We start from the raw sequence: 19,479 nt of genomic DNA on the forward strand, positions 1-19,479 counted from the left end.
TGGAGGTAAAAGCCTACATCCTGCTTCATTGATATTGATGATGATGACCACGGTTACAAGAGTGCTCTATCTCGAGAGCTATTGTCTAAACCTAACTTGTCCAGCTCGTGGAACTTGTCCATCTTGTCCCTTTTGGGGAGCCCTGCCCCTCCTTATATATGTTGAAGGGGCCGGCCTACATGTAGAGTCCTAGTAGGATTAGGACTAGTCTCTTTTCTATTACAAGACGGATAGCAATCCAGGTCTTATTCAAACCGTTTAAGTCGGCCTGCTGGGCCACCTCCCATGATGGGCCGCGGCCTACCTCCGTGAGGATACCCGTGTCCCATATCCACGACAGTAGCCCCCGAGCTTTCGGGTGACTCGAAGAGTCGAGCAAAAGGTCTTGATTTTGTTGATGCTTTTGTCTTCCTTGAACGCGGAGCTTTTTTCCGGATCGTTGACGTAATGGATGCCGAAATGTGGATGAAGAGATTGCCGGGTCATGAAGCGTCGACGTTGATGTTGCCGGGTTGTCCTCCCAGGCTGGATTCTGTCTCCAAGCCGGGTCTTTTGAATTTTTTCCAACCCCAATAGCATGTATATCATCTGTAGCCCCCGAGCGCCGGGTTTGATTAGGCCTTTAACAACCTGGGGGTCTGTAAACTTGTGTTTTGGTAACGAACAAAGTCCGCTTTTTCACAAATTCTGGCTTGATAGCCCCCGAGGCTCAAGGCGACTCGAGGAGTTGTCTTGAGGCTCTTTGTCCCTGAAATAAAACACATGAATGCATTACACCGTTCGTGATGTAGAAAACAAAATTAAATAGTAATTTTAATGACTTTGTCAACTTGTGTTCAAGTTGTTAATCATTCGACTCGACTAAGTAGGCTTTCGCGTGGACTTTTTTCATGGAATATGATATGTTCAGGGTCGACAAAGTCCATGATAGGCATCAGAGTCGATTGACAATACCATACCCACTACTTCATCGGTTATGAGTTGCATCTGACTTAGTAAAGAACGAACGTAAAATTATTTCGCTGATATGTAAGGCACCCATGTTTGAACTATGCATCGTGGCAAACAGTCCTCTTTGGTAACCTTACGACTCAACTTTATGAGAAGAAATGATAGCCCCCCAGATTAACTCAAAGGTGCCAGATATATTTAATTGACTAGAAGAAAAATGAAATTTAAATATAAAAATGACTTAGCTTGTTTTTGTGATGTGGCATAAGCCAGCAGACCGTTGGGGTCGACCGCAGCGAGGCAGTAGATGATCCCGCGTAGGATCACAAATTGGTAACCCAGCTGACGGTTCGAGCCTACGGCAGAAGCTGGAATTTTTGAAGACGTGTAGCCGAAAAAACCCGTCGAACAGGAGAATAGATGGCGCAGTGCAAGCCAGCTTGGTTGATGTTGATTAAGCTCTGTTGTCAGGGGGCGCTGGGAGCGGCAATTTGGCCATTACTGAACACTGAATCCGGTTGCACATTCCTTCAGTTAGCTAGGCGTTCATTCCTTTTTTAGTTTTGTCAGAATAAGCTTGCGGCACTGAGAGCCCGTTCTCGTGCACGCCCGTAGTTGCAATGGAGTTTGTTTTGACATGCAGTAGATAGCTTGCCACTGCATCCGCTCTCGTGGGATAGCGCGAGATCATAGTGGACATGACGGCTTCAGAGGCAACGTGGGAGTGCAGCGATGAGGCGACAGCAGCTCCGCGTGGCGCGACAAGGCGGCGACGGACGGTGTCCTCGAACAGCGGCGACTCGACGCGGGGGGGGGGGGGGGCGCAGAGGTACGGGGCGGCTCTCCGGTGGCGGCTCAGCAGTGGAACGAGCCGGCTCCAGGCCGCGAAAAAACAGTAGCGGCCACGCGGCGCGGGGCGGAACCGCTGCCGTGGGCCGAACAGAGCGCAGAGACCGCAGAGACTCGGGGAGGCCGCGGACGACTCACGGCTCAACGTCATAGCAGAGGATCGGCAAGAGCGGCGGCCTATAGCCGAGGTGACTCCCGGAGGGATGAGCCAGCAAGGGCCTTCGGACATCGGTGACTTACGCAGCAGAGGCGGGTTGATGGGAAATGATATAGACCATGAGATTGTGCAACTCCCGGATACCGTAGGAGTGCTTTGGGTGTGCCAAACGTCACAATGTAACTGGGTGACTATAAAGGTACACTACAGGTATCTCCGAAAGTGTCTGTTAGGTTGGCACGAATCGAGACTGGGATTTGTCACTCCGTATGACAGAGAGGTATCTCTGGGCCCACTCGGTAATGCATCATCATAATAAGCTCAATGTGACCAAGTGGTTGATCACGGGATCATGCATTACGGTACAAGTAAAGTGACTTGCCGGTAACGAGATTGAACGAGGTATTGGGATACCGACGATCGAGTCTCGGGCAAGTAACGTACCGATTGACAAAGGGAATTGTATACGGATTGATTGAATCCTCGACATCGTGGTTCATCCGATGAGATCATCAAGGAGCATGTGGGAGCCAACATGGGTATCCAGATCCCGCTGTTGGTTATTGACCGGAGAGTCGTCTCGGTCATGTCTGCGTGTCTCCCAAACCCGTAGGGTCTACACACTTAATGTTCGGTGAAGCTAGGGTTGTTGAGATATTAGTATACGGTAACCCGAAAGTTGTTCAGAGTCCCGGATGAGATCCCGGACGTCACGAGGAGTTCCAGAATGGTCCGGAGGTGAAGATTTATATATAGGAAGTCAAGTTTCGGCCATCGGGAAAGTTTCGGGGCTAATCGGTATTGTACTGGGACCACCGGAAGGGTCCCGGGGGTCCAACAGGTGGGGCCACCTATCCCGAAGGGCCCCATGGGCTGAAGTGGGAGGGGAACCAGCCCCTAGTGGGCTGGTGCGCCCCCCTTGGGCCTCCCCTGTGCCTAGGGTTGGAAACCCTAGGGGTGGGGGGCGCCCCACTTGGCTTGGGGGGCAAGCCACCCCCTTGGCTACCGCCCCCCTTGGAGATTGGATCTCCTAGGGACGGCGCCCCCCCTAGGGACCCTATATATAGTGGGGGGGAGGGAGGACAGCTGCACCCTAGCCCCTGGCCTCTCCCTCTCCCTCCCGTGACACCTCTCCTTCTCGAAGTGCTCGGCGAAGCCCTGCGGAGATCGCCGTAGTTTCCACCACCACGTCGTCGTGCTGCTGGATCTCCATCAACCTCTCCTTCCCCCTTGCTGGATCAAGTTGGAGGAGACGTCTTCCCAACCGTACGTGCGTTGAACGCGGAGGTGCCGTCCGTTCGGCGCTAGGTCATCGGTGATTTGGATCACGACGAGTACGACTCCATCAACCCCGTTCTCTTGAACGCTTCCGCGCACGATCTACAAGGGTATGTAGATGCACTCCTCTCTCCCTCGTTGCTAGATGACTCCATAGATTGATCTTGGTGATGCGTAGAAAATTTTAAAATTCTGCTACGTTCCCCAATAGTGGCATCATGAGCTAGGTCTATGCGTAGTTTCTATGCACGAGTAGAACACAAAGCAGTTGTGGCGTGGATATTGTCAATTTGCTTGCCGTTACTAGTCTTATCTTGATTCGGCGGCATCGTGGGATGAAGTGGCCCGGACCGACCTTACACGTACGCTTACGTGAGACTGGTTCCACCGATTGACATGCACTAGTTGCATAAGGTGGCTGGCGGGTGTCTGTCTCTCCCACTTTAGTCGAATCGGATTCGATGAAAAGGGTCCTTATGAAGGGTAAATAGAAATTGGCATATCACGTTGTGGTTTTGGCGTAGGTAAGAAACGTTCTTGCTAGAAACCTATAGCAACCACGTAAACACTTGCAACAACAACTAGAGGACATCTAACTTGTTTTTGCAGCATGTGCCGTGTGATGTGATATGGCCAAAAAGATGTGATGAATGATATATGTGATGTACGAGATTGATCATGTTCTTGTAATAGGAATCACGAGTTGCATGTCGATGAGTATGACAACCGGCAGGAGCCATAGGAGTTGTCAACATAAACGTCATGTAATTACTTTACTTTATTGCTAAAGCGTTTGCCATAGTAGTAGAAGTAATAGATGGCGAGACAACTTCAAGAAGACATGATGATGGAGATGATGATGATGGAGATCATGGTGTCATGCCGGTGACAACGATGATCATGAAGCCCCGAAGATGGAGATCAAAAGGAGCAAATGATATTGGCCATATCATGTCACTATTTGATTGCATGTGATGTTTATCATGTTTTACATCTTATTTTCTTAGAACGATGGTAGCTTAAATAAGATGATCCCTCGTAATAATTTCAAGAAAGTGTTCCCCCTAACCATGCACCGTTGCGAAGGTTCGTTGTTTCGAAGCACCACGTGATGATCGGGTGTGATAGATTCTAACGTTCGAATACAACGGGTGTAAGCCCGATTTACACAGCAATACACTTAGGTTGACTTGACGAGCCTAGCATGTACAGACATGGCCTCGGAACACGGAAGACCGAAAGGTCGAGCATGAGTCGTATAGAAGTTACGATCAACATGAAGATGTTCACCGATGTTGACTGGTCCCTCTCACGTGATGATCAGACACGGCCTAGTTAACTCGGATCATGTTTTACTTAGATGACTGGAGGGATGTCTATCTGAGTGGGAGTTCATTGAATAATTTGATTAGATGAACTTAATTATCATGAACTTAGTCTAAAATCTTTACAATATGTCTTGTAGATCAAATGGTCCACGTTGTCCTCAACTTCAACACGTTCCTAGAGAAAACCAACCTGAAAGATGATGGCAGCAACTATACGGACTGGGTCCGGAACCTGAGGATTATCCTCATAGCTGCCAAGAAAGATTATGTTCTAGAAGCACCGCTAGGTGACGCACCCATCCCAGAGAACCAAGACGTTATGAACGCTTGGCAGTCACGTGCTGATGATTACTCCCTCGTTCAGTGCGGCATGCTTTACAGTTTAGAACCGAGGTTTCAAAAGCGTTTTGAGAGACACGGAGCATATGATTACTCTTCGTTCTACAGTAGTACTACTTCCTCTGTTCACTTTTATAGGAAAATTGAAGACATTTTAGACAATGTGTAAAACAACCTATTTTGAGTTGTCTTAAACGACTTACAAAAATGAATGGAGGGAGTATTTAATTTCTCGATGGCAACAACATGTAGGTGTAGAAGTTCTGTATTCACGATGCCATGTCTGCCACCATCAACCTCAAAAGACTTGTCAAAATAATTTGTGCCCTTCTCTACATACCCTAAGGTAAACATCGTTCCTTCCTTCCCCAACATCTGCCTGTGATTTTGGTTGAATAACCTCTCTTTCTTGAGTGCAACAATTCAGTGCCCATGTGCATTTGCACCGTGGCATGAACAGTAGTAAACAAAATTAAAATATGATTTTTGGTTGTCGTCCAAGATGCTTGAATGAGCATGTGTGTACAAAATTCAACGTGTTTTGACATTCGAAGTTTTCATGGCAAAAAAATGGCAGCGACAGAAACTTTGGAAAAAGAACATTGTTTGGACCCGATTTTGCCTTTTGCCTATATATAGCTCCTCGAACGTCCACCTGCATTTTTTTCGCATGCACATCGCGCACTCGAGCATCTTTGATGTAAAAAAATCTGTTTTTTTCATTTTAACTATTTTTTGAATTTTGATCCTGGAGCTCAAGGGTGAGTTGAAGTTGGTTTTCTGGTTCATCTTCAGCTATCTTATAGCATTGCTCTAATCTCGGTAGATGGAGCCATGGATCAAAATTTCTCAAGTCTCAAATGAACCCCTATGAGTGGCTAGGGTGGAACACTTGCCTCACGTGGATTTGACGAAAAAAATTGACGCCGCAATTTCAACCTCCATTGCGGAGGCCCTCTTCTCCTTGCAAGATGCCAAGTATTTCACAGAACATGGTGGCGATAGCATCTCCGACGAGGTCTCCCGGGAGCATTAGGACTCAATTGCATTTTTGTCGAATCATTTTCGGGTCCGATTTGATAAAGGGATGATCATGTTATAATTTTTATTCCATGTGGGATTCTTTGTGCAGTGTTGTAACTCGTTTCATCTATTAATGCTACCCTTGTTAAAAAAGGTGAATTTGTGAATGGTTACCGATTTATCATGCAAGCAAAATATGAAAATTGATTAGAACCAGGCGACCGATCAACGCCCACGTCCATCGCGCACATCTTGCTGGTGGACCCCACGTGTAACCCTTTGCCAACCTTATATCTACCGCAATCATCTAGCGCATCGTATGCAGCCACACACTCTAATTCAACCCCCCTCTCCCTCACTCGCTCTCACACAACTTTTTGTGCGTCTCCTACCTCCCTTATCGTCGTTCACATTGACACCGCCGCTCACAACACCATGGATTAATCTTTAACTTGCCATCACCGCTCACCTTCCTCCTCTAAATATCATTGCACATCTATGGCTCACACCTACTAGCGCCTCCTACCGGGAGACGCTAGAAGGCAGTGTCTCGCCGCTGCAGGGAGCTGGAAGGCCGGCCGCCAACACTGTTGGCTAACCTACGCCGATGTCCTCCGACGCGTTACAAGTGGGCCACAAGGCTTCTGCAACTGCTGGCCACAAATGCCACGCCCACGATCGCGGATGCAGGGCGGCGAGTGGACGTGCTGTGAACGACCGCACCATGTTGGGGACGGCGAGCGTCCGTGTTGCAATGTTGGGACCGACCGCGACCCATGTTGGGGATGGCGAGCGTCCGTGCTGGGATCGGCCGCGACCCATGTTGGGACGGTGATCACCCAACTCTACGCCCAACCATGACCCATGCAGAGTTTCTAGTCGGGACATGTGCTGACGCGGTGATCAGCCCACACTATGACCACCCGTGACTCGTGCGGAGTCGCTCGTCGGATTTTTTTGCGCGGTGGCCAACCTCCCCTCGCAAGCGCGGTGAGGGGAGAGGAATGTTTTCATGCAACATCGCACAAGGTGCGAGACGAGGGGAACGATGCAGCCGGACTGATCAAATGGGTTGGATATTTGGATCCAACGGCTTGGGAGGGAGCCGACCTTGGGCAGGGTCGATCACCCGAAGCGTAGCCTACCCGGCACGAACGGCTCTTCCAGAAGGCCACAGCTTCGAAACGGCCCCCCGCCCCCCGCCTCCCCAAAATTTCCCACCTCTCCCCCCAAATTCTTGGAACAATCCCCCAAATCGGAACCCCTCCCTCCCTTCCCCCCCCCACCCCACCCGCTCGTCGTCATGCCGGGGCTCCGCCTGCCTCTCAGATCGTAGCGGGAGGCCGCCGCTCGTCGGCGGCGAGGGCGGCAGCGGGAAGCCATCGCTCCTCTCCCCCACCAAGTCCGCCGTCTTCAAGCCCACGCGCCGCCTGCCCCAAGAAAGCAGCGGAAGGCAGCCGCCCCGCGGCGGCGAGCGAGGCAGCGGGGGCCTCCCCAGGGGCGACGGAGGAGGGACACAAGAGGTCGAAGGCGACGGCGGTGAGCGCGGCAGCGGGGGCTGCCCCAGCATTCGCAGTGGGGGAGAGAGCCGAGGGCTCCGCGGGCGCGATGGCGGGCGCGGCACCTCGATCGGAGCTGGGGATGCGGGCGAAGATGGTGCGCAGAGGAGGAGCGACCGGGGACCAGAGGAGGAGGACGGGAGCGCAGGAGCTGGGGGCGCGACGGCGAGGCCTCCCGCCCGAGAACAAGCGGGTCCCAGCCACGCGGGCAAGCCCTTCTCCGGATTCCTCTTCGTCTTGCTGGATTACTCGGACGCTGGCATCACCGACGAGGTGAGAACTCGAGAAATCTGAACTGCTGGGCGTGCTCTTGTGAACTTTTGACCCTTTTGTGTGGAATTTGGGAGCAAGAGCATAATCTTGTTTGGTATATATATGGCGTTGCTATCACTAAATAATAGGGATCTGATAATTTTCTTACTGTCTCCTTGTAGCTGCATCCTTAATAATCACATGAAAAGAGTTACGTTGTCATGGTTTCTTGGGGTAACAATAGGAGATGCTCCATTTTGGTTGTATACATTAAGTTGGTCAACAAGGCCTAGGTGTCGGATCGGTGGCAATCCAGTCCTAGCATCCAGGCCAGCAAGGTCCTGCCTAGGAATTGCACTGCAAGATCATGCAGCTGGGGCTGCTGAGCACTCGGCATTTTCTGTTCCCTTTAAGGAAGGTTTTGAGATCCACCGAACACTAGTCTAGTAGTCTATGTGTTTACCTGAATGTAAAATTGACCTGTAAGCATCAGTGTCCTCAAGTTTTTTCATTCAGAGTTTTCTCACTCGGTTTCTCCTTTCATCGTTTTGTCTGATGGGGACTTTCCCCTAGTTCTAATTAGGTGACCAAGCAGTACAAACAAAGTCTCACCGTACAAAGCCTTAAGAAAATCTGCTTGCTTCTCATTCAGACCATGAGACTTTTTTCTCTGCCATTCTTTTCAAATAAAATATCAACATCAGAGGACTTCAACGCGCTTCGCGGATAAATCCTAAATTGTGACATTGTGGCAATTAATCTGAACATGTTAATTTGTTATATGTGGTTGCAAAAGTATTGGCCAGTCATTTTAGACGTAGAATCATGTCACTGTTACACAAAAATGCAAGTGCAGTAGTGCAATGTGGCTGATTTTGTGAAAACGAAGCAATATAAAGTACTTTCATAATTAAAAGCAGATAAATCGCACTAATGGCAGTTATTTTTTGAGAAAACACATCTATTTTGGACTTGGTATGCTGGCTTCCTTACATGGTATAGAAGCAATATATAGTCACTTTTATTTTGCAAATATCATCTGTTCTGTCCAAGTCACCCAGTTCTTTTCTCCGAGAAACTTGCAGGAGCACATTTTTGGAATAAACTACAACAGTGGCTAATAGTTTTTGAATATCTATCTTGCATGTGCAGGACTTTGCAGCTTATAAGGAAAAGATTGAGTCTCTTGGTGGAGCACTTGCTACAGGACTTCACTATAAAGAGGCCACACACATAATTGTCAAGGTAGTATTCGCTCATATCACTTTATGAATTATCTAAAACCCGAATATTTTAAATCATGGTATTCACATATTTTTTTGGTAGGGTAACATCCCAGCAGGGGCAAGGATCTTGTGGGAGTCGGAGTTAAAGCAAGTGAGCTCAATAGATTGGGTTGAGAGCTGTTCTAAAGAAAGCAGGCTATTGGCTACTGAACCAAAAGGAATTATTGAAAATCTATTTCTCCAGAAAACATAATGACACCAACAGCAAAGAAGTCCCCTGTAAGGTATGGGTATGCCTTACCTTACATTTTTATTTATTACATTATTGTGGTCATGCATTTTATTAGCACATATGAAAGCACCTCGGAAGGACTCTACTCAATCTTTATCACTGTTACAGGAACTGCAAGTCAACGGGCTCTAAAATCCTGAAGTGTAGTGCTAGGAACAAGCTCGGAGTTTCAAGGAGGCTGAATTTTCATCCTCATCACAGGCACCTCAGTTGTGCGGTAGAGATCGAAGACACAGAGAGTTTGTATGATTATTCTTTGAGGTACAAGATGCACGAGTACTGTGAGCTCCCTGGATGTAGAGCTGTCCTGAGCTGCGAAGAAGGATCTAACATAATGATACCGACTACTCTGAAGTTATCAAAGCTTCGCAGCAGAGTGATTTTAATGCGTTCATTTAACAAAGTTGTCAAGCTCCATCATGAACACTTTGCTCTTGCTGGAAAGTTTTCCTCGAAGAACTTCCAAATCTATCAAGATGACTCCATCAAGCTTGATGGTCTGGCCGAGGGCGCGATAGTGGAGTACAGTGAAGCTGCCGGGGACCTTGACTATCGCCAATTTGTTCATATGGTTGTAGAGGAGGTATTTCATGGTCAGAAGCTACCATTTGATCTGACCGAGTGGCTAAGGATCATCTCCCAGGGAGTGAACGCGTGTCATGGCAGCCTGCTCTGCAGCCATATTGACCTGATGGAGCCATATCAAGGATACGGAAACTTTGTCTCATTGTTTCAGCTATTCTGGAAAGTCAAAGATACCACTGGTGGAGAAGATCTGCTAAACTCTCTGGGACATTACAGGGGATGGAAATCTAAGGGCCTGCAATGTTCATTTCTTCACGATACATTTGTTAGGAATATGCAACTTGTATTCCCATGAGGACTTTTCTTGGGATATAAAAAAGGCATCAGAGGTAGAAGAGACTTCAATCCCAAGAAAGTAGCGAAGAGGTCCAAGATCAGACATAAGAAACTGCTCACTAAGACGGGCCTTTACAAAGGCAATATACTCGGGGTCATCCCCCGTGATGATCATGTCATCAACATAAAGAAGAAGAAGAGTCCGACCACGAGGAGAAAGGTGAATAAACAATGCTGGATCATGAGCACTTGCTAAAAAACCAGCAGTAGTGATCACAGAGGCAAAACGCTCAAACCAGGCGCGGGGGGCTTGCTTAAGGCCATAGAGAGAGCGACGAAGACGACATACCATGCCATCAGGAACAGAATACCCAGGTGGTGGCTGCATGTACACCTCCTCACGCAGCTCACCATTAAGAAAGGCATTCTTAACATCAAGCTGAGAGATAGACCAGTGGCATGCAGAGGCAACGGCAAGAAGTGTACGAACAGTGGTCATATGAGCCACAGGAGCAAAAGTCTCGTCATAATCACGACCATGCTCCTGCTGAAAACCATGAGCCACAAGACGAGATTTGTGACGCTCAAGAGAACCATCTGAGCGAGTTTTAACCTTGTAGACCCACTTACAAGTGATCGGACGGACTCCGGGAGGAAGAGAAACAAGATCCCAGGTACCAGTGCGTTCAAGAGCAGCAATCTCCTCTGCCATCGCAAACTGCCATTCAGGATGAACAACAGCCCGACGGTAAGAAGTCGGCTCAAGAACAGCAGCACCAGCGGTGGGAAATCCAAAGTGATCAACAGGCGGACGAGGACGAGAACGCAAGCCATAAGTAGGCTGAGAGGAAGATGACGACCCATCCACAGAGGCATCGACTGGTCGTGGACGACGAGTGTAATGCTGAGGAAAAGATGGAATAATAGAAGGAGGAATCGACAAGGTAGAATCAGGGGGTGGCGACGAAGAAGTCACCGGAGATGAAGGTGTAGAATCCGGTGACAGGCTGGGAGAGGAGACCGGGGAGGAAGTCACCGGAGATGAAGGTGGAGAACCCGGTGACATGCTAGGCGGGGAGACCGGGGAGGATGGTGGCTGCAAATCAACTAGATGTGGAGAAGGAGAGGAAGTGGAACGGAGAGGTACAGTCTCGGCAGGGGTGATAGGTGAGTCAGGAAAAGTGAGGAAAGAGATATCCTGCACTGAAAAAGTCGAGAAAGATGGGCGTGGGTAGAAGGGACGAGACTCTTCAAAAGTCACATCTCGAGAGATACGCATCCGACGACCAATAGGATCCCAACAACGATAGCCCTTTTGCTCATCACTGTAGCCTAAGAAGACACACTCAACAGACTGAGCGGTCAGTTTGGTGCGTTCACGAGGGGCAAGAAGAACATAGCAAACACTATGACCACCTTTCGAAGCGAAAGGGGCCGGACCCCATACATCAGAATGGACTAAATCAAAAGGACGCTTAGACACTGACTCACTATGTGAATATGGTAACTGAATCTGCTTGCCAAGACGACATCCCTGACACTCTAAAGAGACATCTCCTGAGATAGACCCCAGAAGGCCTCGACGAACTAAAGAAGACAACCGAGAACCACACAGATGACCAAGTCGATGATGCCACTGCTGGAAGGAACCAGTGACGGAGGCGATAGAAGTGGAAGAACTGGCGATGGTGGTGGCAGCAGAAGGAACATGAAGCCAGTCCAACTCCCAAAGACCCTGAGAATCACGGCGGCGAGGGCCAGCCCCAACCAGAGTGTGCGTGTGACGGTCTTGGACAGAACAAGAATCAACGTCGAGCATGACGCGACAACCAGAATCCGTAAGTTGACCAGCAGAAAACAAATTCATGGTAAGTCGAGGAACATGAGCAACATCAGGAATAGAATAAGGAGTAGTAAGATTGCCTCTACTAGCAACAGAAAGTGGAGTACCATCAGCAGTGAAGACATGAATAGGAGAATCCAGTGATCGAAGAGAGGACAAAGTGGAAGAATGAGAAGACATATGAAAAGAAGCTCCAGAGTCCAGAACCCATGGGGATGTACCTGACTGTGTAGAGGGTGAGTGCTCAGTGCAGGAAGCATCAGTCACAGAACCGGCAGTACCCGTCGAGGAAGAACCTGAAGCCGCGAGCAGACGCTTAAGTCTCAGAATATCCTGCTCAGTCAAAGAAATGGCTGAAGCTGTCGAGGTAGATGACGAAGTCCCTGAAGATGATGATCGAGCCTTGCGCAGGTGTTTCTTCTTCGTGTAGCACTAAGACTCAAGATGACCATCATTGTTGCAATAGGCGCAATGTGGACGGGGGCGACCTGAGCCTCCAGAAGGAGTGGGCAAGAGCGGCGGAGCACTCGAGCGAGAAGGGGTCGATGGAGCAGGTGGCGTAGGAGCACGAGTAGCGAGCACAGAGGGAACCTCCAGCAAACCAGCACCACGTAAGCGAGTCTCCTCAGCACGAATCTTAGAAAGTGCCTCCATGAGAGAAATATGGCCACGAGCAAATAACTGAGCACGCCGGGGCTCAAACTCCTTACGGAGCCGAGACAGGAACTCATAGACGCGATGAAACTCCAAATTGGCCTGGACAGCCTGGCAACAGGGGCAGGTACGGCACCCAGCACTACGGAGAGAATCAAGCTGGCGCCAGATAGCAGAACTCTGTGCATAGAAGTCATCAACAGTAGAGTCACCCTGCTGAAGAGCATGCTCCTGACGGATCACAGAGAGGTATAAGGCATCACCAGAGGGCTGATAGCGCTCACGAAGACGGGTCCACATATCAAAGACAGTAGAAAGACCCAGAAATTCAGAAGCAAACTGAGGCAGAACATTAGCAGTGAGAACAGCTGCAGCACGAGCATCATCATCAAGCCACTGGGTGTAAACAGACAGAGCACCATGATACGTCTGAAGAGCCTCCTCATAAGCCAAAACCCTCTCATCATAAGCACGATCAGCAGCCTCATCAGCAACCTTAGCCGCATCCTTGGTGGCCTGATTAGCATTCGTAGGAAGAACCGATGGAGTTGGCGGAGTAGGGGCCACCGGAGGAACTGGACGTGGCGGACAGCAGACCTCGCCAGAAAGAACACCCTAAAGACAGATGCCACGCATGTGAATGCGCATGAAGCCAGTGAACTCGGTGTAGTTAGTACCATCAAAGATCACCGGACAGCGAGGGACAGCAACATAGCCCGATGCAACAGACATTTTTTTTGGATCCGATGAGAGCGACCAGATCGGGATCAGGCACTGGCTGGGGACGGAAGCAGCGTCGAGCGGAAGATCGGGGCGATCGGATCGGGACGGTCCGGCAGCGGGAGGCGCTGGCGACTGGAGCAGCGGAAGCCAAGCACACACGCAGACTCAGGCGATTCGAGGCGAGGATCTAAGAGAGCTTGAGATCGGCGATGGCAGCGGCGATTCGGCAGGCAGCGAGGAGGTTGGCTGGAGAGGAGATCGGGGGCGCCTGCTGAACGAGCCCCCTGGGCCGATCTGACGGTGGCTGGGCGACTCCGAGCAGGACGGGCTGGCAGCGGGAGCCCTACGAGCGGCCGGCTGGAGAGGAGATCGGAGGCGCCTGCGGGACAAGCCCCCTGCTTCGATCGAGCAGACGGATCAAACGCACGAGTTGCAGCGTGCAAAAAAATGACCTAGCTCTAATACCATGTTAGGAATATGCAACTTGTATTCCCATGAGGCCATAGGCCGATATATATATACATATACAGGTGTGGAACATATGCAGGAAACCCCTCATACAACGGGATAAATACAAAGGGGTACATGACTTATATTATAACTCTAACAACATTGACCTACGAGGATGAAGCTGGCCATAGATTTGAATATGAAGATGACATCAGAGGACTTCTGAGATTATTGATGAACTCCTTCCATCACTCGGCAAAAAGCCACTGTAGGCTCGCTATCTATCTGATTATGAATGAGTCCCGCAGGTTGCTGTCTGATCTTCAAAGGGCGCTGCACCAAGGTGGTTACCTTAGTCACCTGTCTGTGAATTACAGTATGTGAAAGCATCCTACATTATACTTCTGTGCACAGTATGCTTCCGTCATCTGAGAGAAGACCATCGCACTCTCTGTACATCAACTCGTGTATGGCAGCACATGATTCAAGGCATGCTATAAATCTCAATAGCAGCCTTAGCTCTTCTGCGAAGATCCTTCCATTTCATCATGGACAGGTCTAATGCAATGAAGGCTGAAGGCTGGAGGCCTGGTGCTGTGTTTGAACACAGCTTGTAACTAGAAAACGGATAGCGATTTGATATTCTTCTTTTCTTTTTGGGCTGTATAGTAGAAATCTTGCCCTTCTTTGAGATGTCCTTGTAGTGGACACTCTACACTTGTGTGTGATGACTGGTGTATGTCCTTTACGCCCTTTAGTATGCAGTGGAACATCACCTGAAATCAATATATTCTTTCTTTCTGGTGGTATTGTTGTGAACTTGTTCCTAATGCCATGATAGTTTTGTGATGCTGGCGTGGTGGATCTCTAGACCCTCTTGACATGCATGCATTTTACTCTGCATTGGAATATCATCTGAAGTGTATGTATTTTTTTTGGCTGTATTGTTCATAATGCCATGATATACCTATTGTCTTGATGATTGATTCATGTCAGTTATGCACTGGAGTGTACAACTACAAAATCACCTCCTGTCATCTGCAGCAGGATAAATTATCTTTTTGGCAGATCATCTCTCTCTCTCAAATGGAAAAGCTATGAAAATTTTCCTTGAGTTAGTGAATTGATTCTCAAAACACAAAAGGGGAGTCAAGACCTGAGGTCAGCTTTAGTATAACACCTTCAGATCAAGCTGCTGCTGCTCAGCACCTCCTCTCTTCTTGTACCAAAATTCAGATTGATAATGGCGAGCATGTTTCCTTTTGGGCTGCGATCAGACGTGGGAGCCCTCGTAGATTTTGCTTATTTCCTCTCCTCTTAGGATCAGATGGATATCTTCATCACAACTTGGATTCTGGTTCGAAATCTTGTGCTTGAGGACACCATTTCTTTGGTCAGCCTATGATGCCCATTTCTTTCTTTGGTCAGATTCATAACACCACCAACAGTCACAAATTTTGGCCCGTTCGAAAAACTGAAGGTAAGATGAGGTTTTTCCTTCTGCTCCTTCAAAACAGATTATGGACTGCAGATAGGCTGATCGAGAGCTAGAGGATGGCCGCACGGCATGATAATGCATGCTTGGCTGCTCGCTTTGTGATCTAGTTCTGGAAACCTTACTGTAAGAAAAACTAGTTCTGGAGTGCCCTTTTGCTAAACAGACCTGGTTTGCCTTTGGCATCTCTCATCCATGGGTGTCAACCACTGCTCTGAATGCTTCAACTGCATGCTCTGACTGAAACCCAGCCAAAGGAGAAGGAAGATCTGCACAGTTTTTCTTCCCTTTGGCTGGATTTCAGTCTGTAAAGATTTTCCTTCTCCTTCAATGCTTAAGCAGAGCTTCCGGTGTCTAAAAACCAATGTGGTAGCTTAAGCAGAGATTCAGTCTGTAGACATAGCTTAAGTTTATCTTGCGTGAAGACAAAGGTTGGCTTTCACCCTTCTGAAGACAAGTTTATCTGCACTTGCACATATTCAGAATCTTTACAAGACTCAAAGATCTGCCAGTTTAATCATTCATTCTCTTTACTGAATCTGAAAGCCGATTCATATCAATCGGACAGTCAATACTCACTCAATAATCTACAACTTGAGGCATGGACGAGCTTTTCTCGTTTCTCTCTTCAACGCGCGCGCCAAGCCACTGGACTGGAGATCCTGCCGTTGGATGCCGGCGCCTCCATGTTCTGCAGCGCGGCCATTTTAAACATTTTTCTTAAAGGATCAATTTTGAAAGATCATGACCATTTTTAAAATTGCAATTTAAAGTATTCATGAGCATTTCTTAAATATGTAATTTTTAAAGAACCATGTACTTTTGAAAAATGGGCCAATTTTTTTAATAATGTAGGAACGTTTTATTATATTTTTTGAATATATTTAAAATTTAAATCATTTTAGAAATAAACTTCAAAAAAACATGAAAGCCATTTAGAATGCATGGACATTGTTTTAATCTATGAACACTTTATAAATTTTGGGTAACATTCTTTAATATGTATTTGATTTGTTGGTGGCTTCGCCTGGTAATATGTACTCCCTCCTTAAGAAATATAAGAGCATGAAAATCACTAGTTTTACAGAGGGGGTATTTTTTAGTGAATTTATCCCTTTTTAGGATCTCTTAGAGAATTTATCTTTTCTTTAGCAAATTTGGAGAATTTATCTAAATCTGTCCAAAAAAAATCCGGCTCAACCCCGGAACGGGCCCATGTGTGCGCCTAGGCAGGCTATCCCTCGGAATGGGCCGAACCGAATTTCAGGCGCCTGAAGAAGAATAGCACACGCGCAAAAAAGAAAAGGAAAAAAAGATGGGAAGCAGAGGAGGGGCGGCGCGCCGCCGGCCACATCAACATTTCGGCGACCACGGGAGGGGTGGCGCGGCCACACCAAGATTTCGGCGACCACGGGAGGGGCGGCGCGTCTCAACTGCCTTCTTTCTAGCCATACGGGCGGCCCGGCAACTCAAGCAGTCCACGGGCGCGTGGAGCACGAGAGCGGCGGCGACGACTCCGGCGACCACGGCGCGGCAACTCCGGTGAGGCGGTGAGGCGCTGACCCCTATTCTGCTCCTTCCGACTCGGGGTCTAGCTAGGCACTCTGCCATTGGCTATCTGCATGCAATCCGAGCCCGGCTGTGAGTCAGGTTAGATCTGTCGCCTCCTCCTTGCCCTTCCGTTTGTCTATAAATTTCTTCTCCTCTAGTGGCAACCCTGCTCATAACCTCCATCAGAATCAAAAATTCAATCTTTAGATCCAGTTAGTGCGGGAAGATCGACCGGCGGAGACATGTCTAAGCGTCACCTCTCGGAACCCAATGCCGACCGCACCGGGAAAAGGCCGCGCCGTGTGCCCAAGAAGCACCTCTACCTGGTGTTGGACGACTGGCACAAGGGCTTCAGCATCCACAAGATCGACATCGACGCCTTGCAGGACGCCACCACCGACCTGCACCATGGGTTCCCTCACCTGCTGCTCTCCGGTTAGCCGCACCGTTAAATCGTCTTCGCATGGACTTCGCCGCCATGGACAGCAACATCTTCATCACCACCAACCCATGCTGTCCGCACACTCCCACCCTCGTGTTCGACACTGAGACGGCTGGGCTCACCATGGGCCCCCGTCCACCAGTTCGACTCATCGACGGGACCACCTTCACCGTAGCCGCCGGCGGCATGATGTACGCGTTGACACATCGCCATGTCCACGAGTAGCAATCTTTTGAGGCCATGTCGTGGGCGCCAATGGACAAGGACGAGCCGTGGCCGAGCCCAACCATGAGGTGGTCCTGGAAAAGCGTGCCCTCGCCGCCACCATTCGCCATGGATGACGTGATCACCTCCTACGCACTGCACCCGGACGGGCACACCATATTCATGTCCGCGCACGACATACGCTATCATCATCTTCCAAAGGGCACCTTCTCCTTCGACACCAGGACTTCCAAGTGGAGGTTGCATGGGGATTGGGCTCTACCATTCCAAGGGCAAGCACACTACGACGACGGGCTAGACGCATGGGTCGGGCTTCACAAGGACGGGTACATCTGCTCCTGTGAAGTCGCCTCCCGCAGCAGCACAAGTGCGGTGGAGCCGGAGTGGAAGGTGACCAAGGAGAAGCTGTTCCACAAGGACCCGGAGAGGCGGCTGGCATTTGCGAGGCCCAGTCTCGCCTACATGGGCGACGGCAGCTTTTGCCTTGTGGAGTCTGTGCTACGCGAGGGAGTGGAGTTTAAGTGCGCCTTCGGTGACCGTGACGGCTGTGTGCTCCACTTGAGCATGTTTGGTCTTAAGTATGATCGTAGGGGACAACTGCAAACCACGCGCCACCACACTAACTCCTATGTAGTCTCTAAGCATCTCCAGACAGTTTCTCCTGTAGTCTTCTGGATGTAGAGCTATTTGTTGACATGTTTTATGCAAACCATGTCCGAGAGTAATGTACGCTATGTATTATTATATGTGGGCACTATAAAGAGAAATAAAAAAGAAGTCCACTTCTCTTGGCATTTTTGTGGAACATGAGTGATTATTTTTGCATAACTGTTCTCGAAAGCACAGTGATGATCACACGTTACAAAAACTAAAAGTGGGACTGTCTTTTGCTCCTGCTCCTGCAATAACACGGTGTTAAATATGGATGGTGAAATTCTATTGTATAATAGTATCATAATAGACAATGAAATTATCTCTTATTTTGAAGAAACAGGGCTGAAGCTCTGCCTTTGCATTAAGGAGAAATTAGAGTTTTCTTACGGCAAAATTAAATCATCTATAGTACACCAAAAAGAATTAAATGGTGACAAACCTGCTGAGTAATTGCCAGGCCTAGTTCTGACGAAAATTGGAAAACTTGTACAGCTAATATTGTCTAGCTAGTCATATATGTTCTTGAAGAACAAAAAAAATAACTGTTGCTGAAGGCACAGCTAATATTGTCTAGCCAGTCATAGACACTGTAAGCTATGTATTATATGTGGGCAGGATAATAAAGAGAAATAAAAAAGAAGCCCACTTCTGTTGGCATTTTTGTGGAACATGAATGATTCTTTTTGCATATCTGTTCTTGAAAGCACAGTGATGATCACACGTTACAAAAACTAAAAGTGGGGCTGTCTTTTGCTCCTGCAATAACGCTATTCTTAAATACGGATGGTGAAACTTTATTGTAATATCATAACAAACAATGAAATTATTTCTTATTTTAAAGAAACATGGCAGAAGCTCTGCCTTTGCATTGAGGAGAAATTAGAGTTTTCTTATGGCAAAATTAAATCATCTATGAGTACACAAAAGAAGTAAATGGTGGCAAATATATGGTCGATTTGTAAAAAATTCAGACTGGTTTCCGACCTGCGCCCGTTTGTGGCATATGTGAATGAGATTACCCCCGGTAAATCGATTCCTCCTATGGAGTTGTCGTGTTTATTTTCAGCAGGTACCGATCTCGTTGCTCCAACTTTGTCAACTCACAGTCGAGGAAGTAATTAAAGGGAAATCACCATAAGTGTCGAAGGACCGATTCCACATGCCCAAACAAAGACGCCCCGAGGCAAATGCCTCGGCAGGTTCCGATAAGATTTTGAGGGATGATAATGGAGTTGTGATCTTTGCGGCATATAGACGATTGTACTTCTACAATGAGGCTCTAGAGGCTGAGTTACATGTGATAATGGAGGGGGTTGGTTTGGCGATC

At 48.4% G+C, this 19,479-nt stretch overlaps 2 protein-coding genes across 2 annotated transcripts; both read left to right on the forward strand.

Annotated features, from left to right (window-relative positions):
• Positions 1 to 9,522: 9,522 nt before the first annotated feature.
• LOC125515968 (uncharacterized) lies at positions 9,523 to 14,169 on the forward strand. Its single transcript, XM_048681443.2, has 2 exons — positions 9,523 to 10,100; positions 13,947 to 14,169. Exons 1-2 carry the CDS (start codon positions 9,523 to 9,525, stop codon positions 14,167 to 14,169), a joined length of 801 nt encoding a protein of 266 aa, XP_048537400.2.
• A 3,329-nt stretch (positions 14,170 to 17,498) lies between these two features.
• LOC125516466 (uncharacterized) lies at positions 17,499 to 18,305 on the forward strand. The gene has a single exon (XM_087526743.1). The coding sequence runs from the start codon at positions 17,514 to 17,516 to the stop codon at positions 18,177 to 18,179; it is 666 nt and encodes a 221-aa protein (XP_087382869.1). The 5' UTR covers positions 17,499 to 17,513; the 3' UTR covers positions 18,180 to 18,305.
• The last annotated feature ends 1,174 nt before the right edge of the window (positions 18,306 to 19,479 follow it).

The sequence above is a fragment of the Triticum urartu genome, chromosome 6A (genome assembly GCF_056163025.1).
Source record: "Triticum urartu cultivar PI428250 chromosome 6A, HENAU_Tu73, whole genome shotgun sequence".
In the NCBI taxonomy this organism is placed as follows: domain Eukaryota; kingdom Viridiplantae; phylum Streptophyta; class Magnoliopsida; order Poales; family Poaceae; genus Triticum; species Triticum urartu.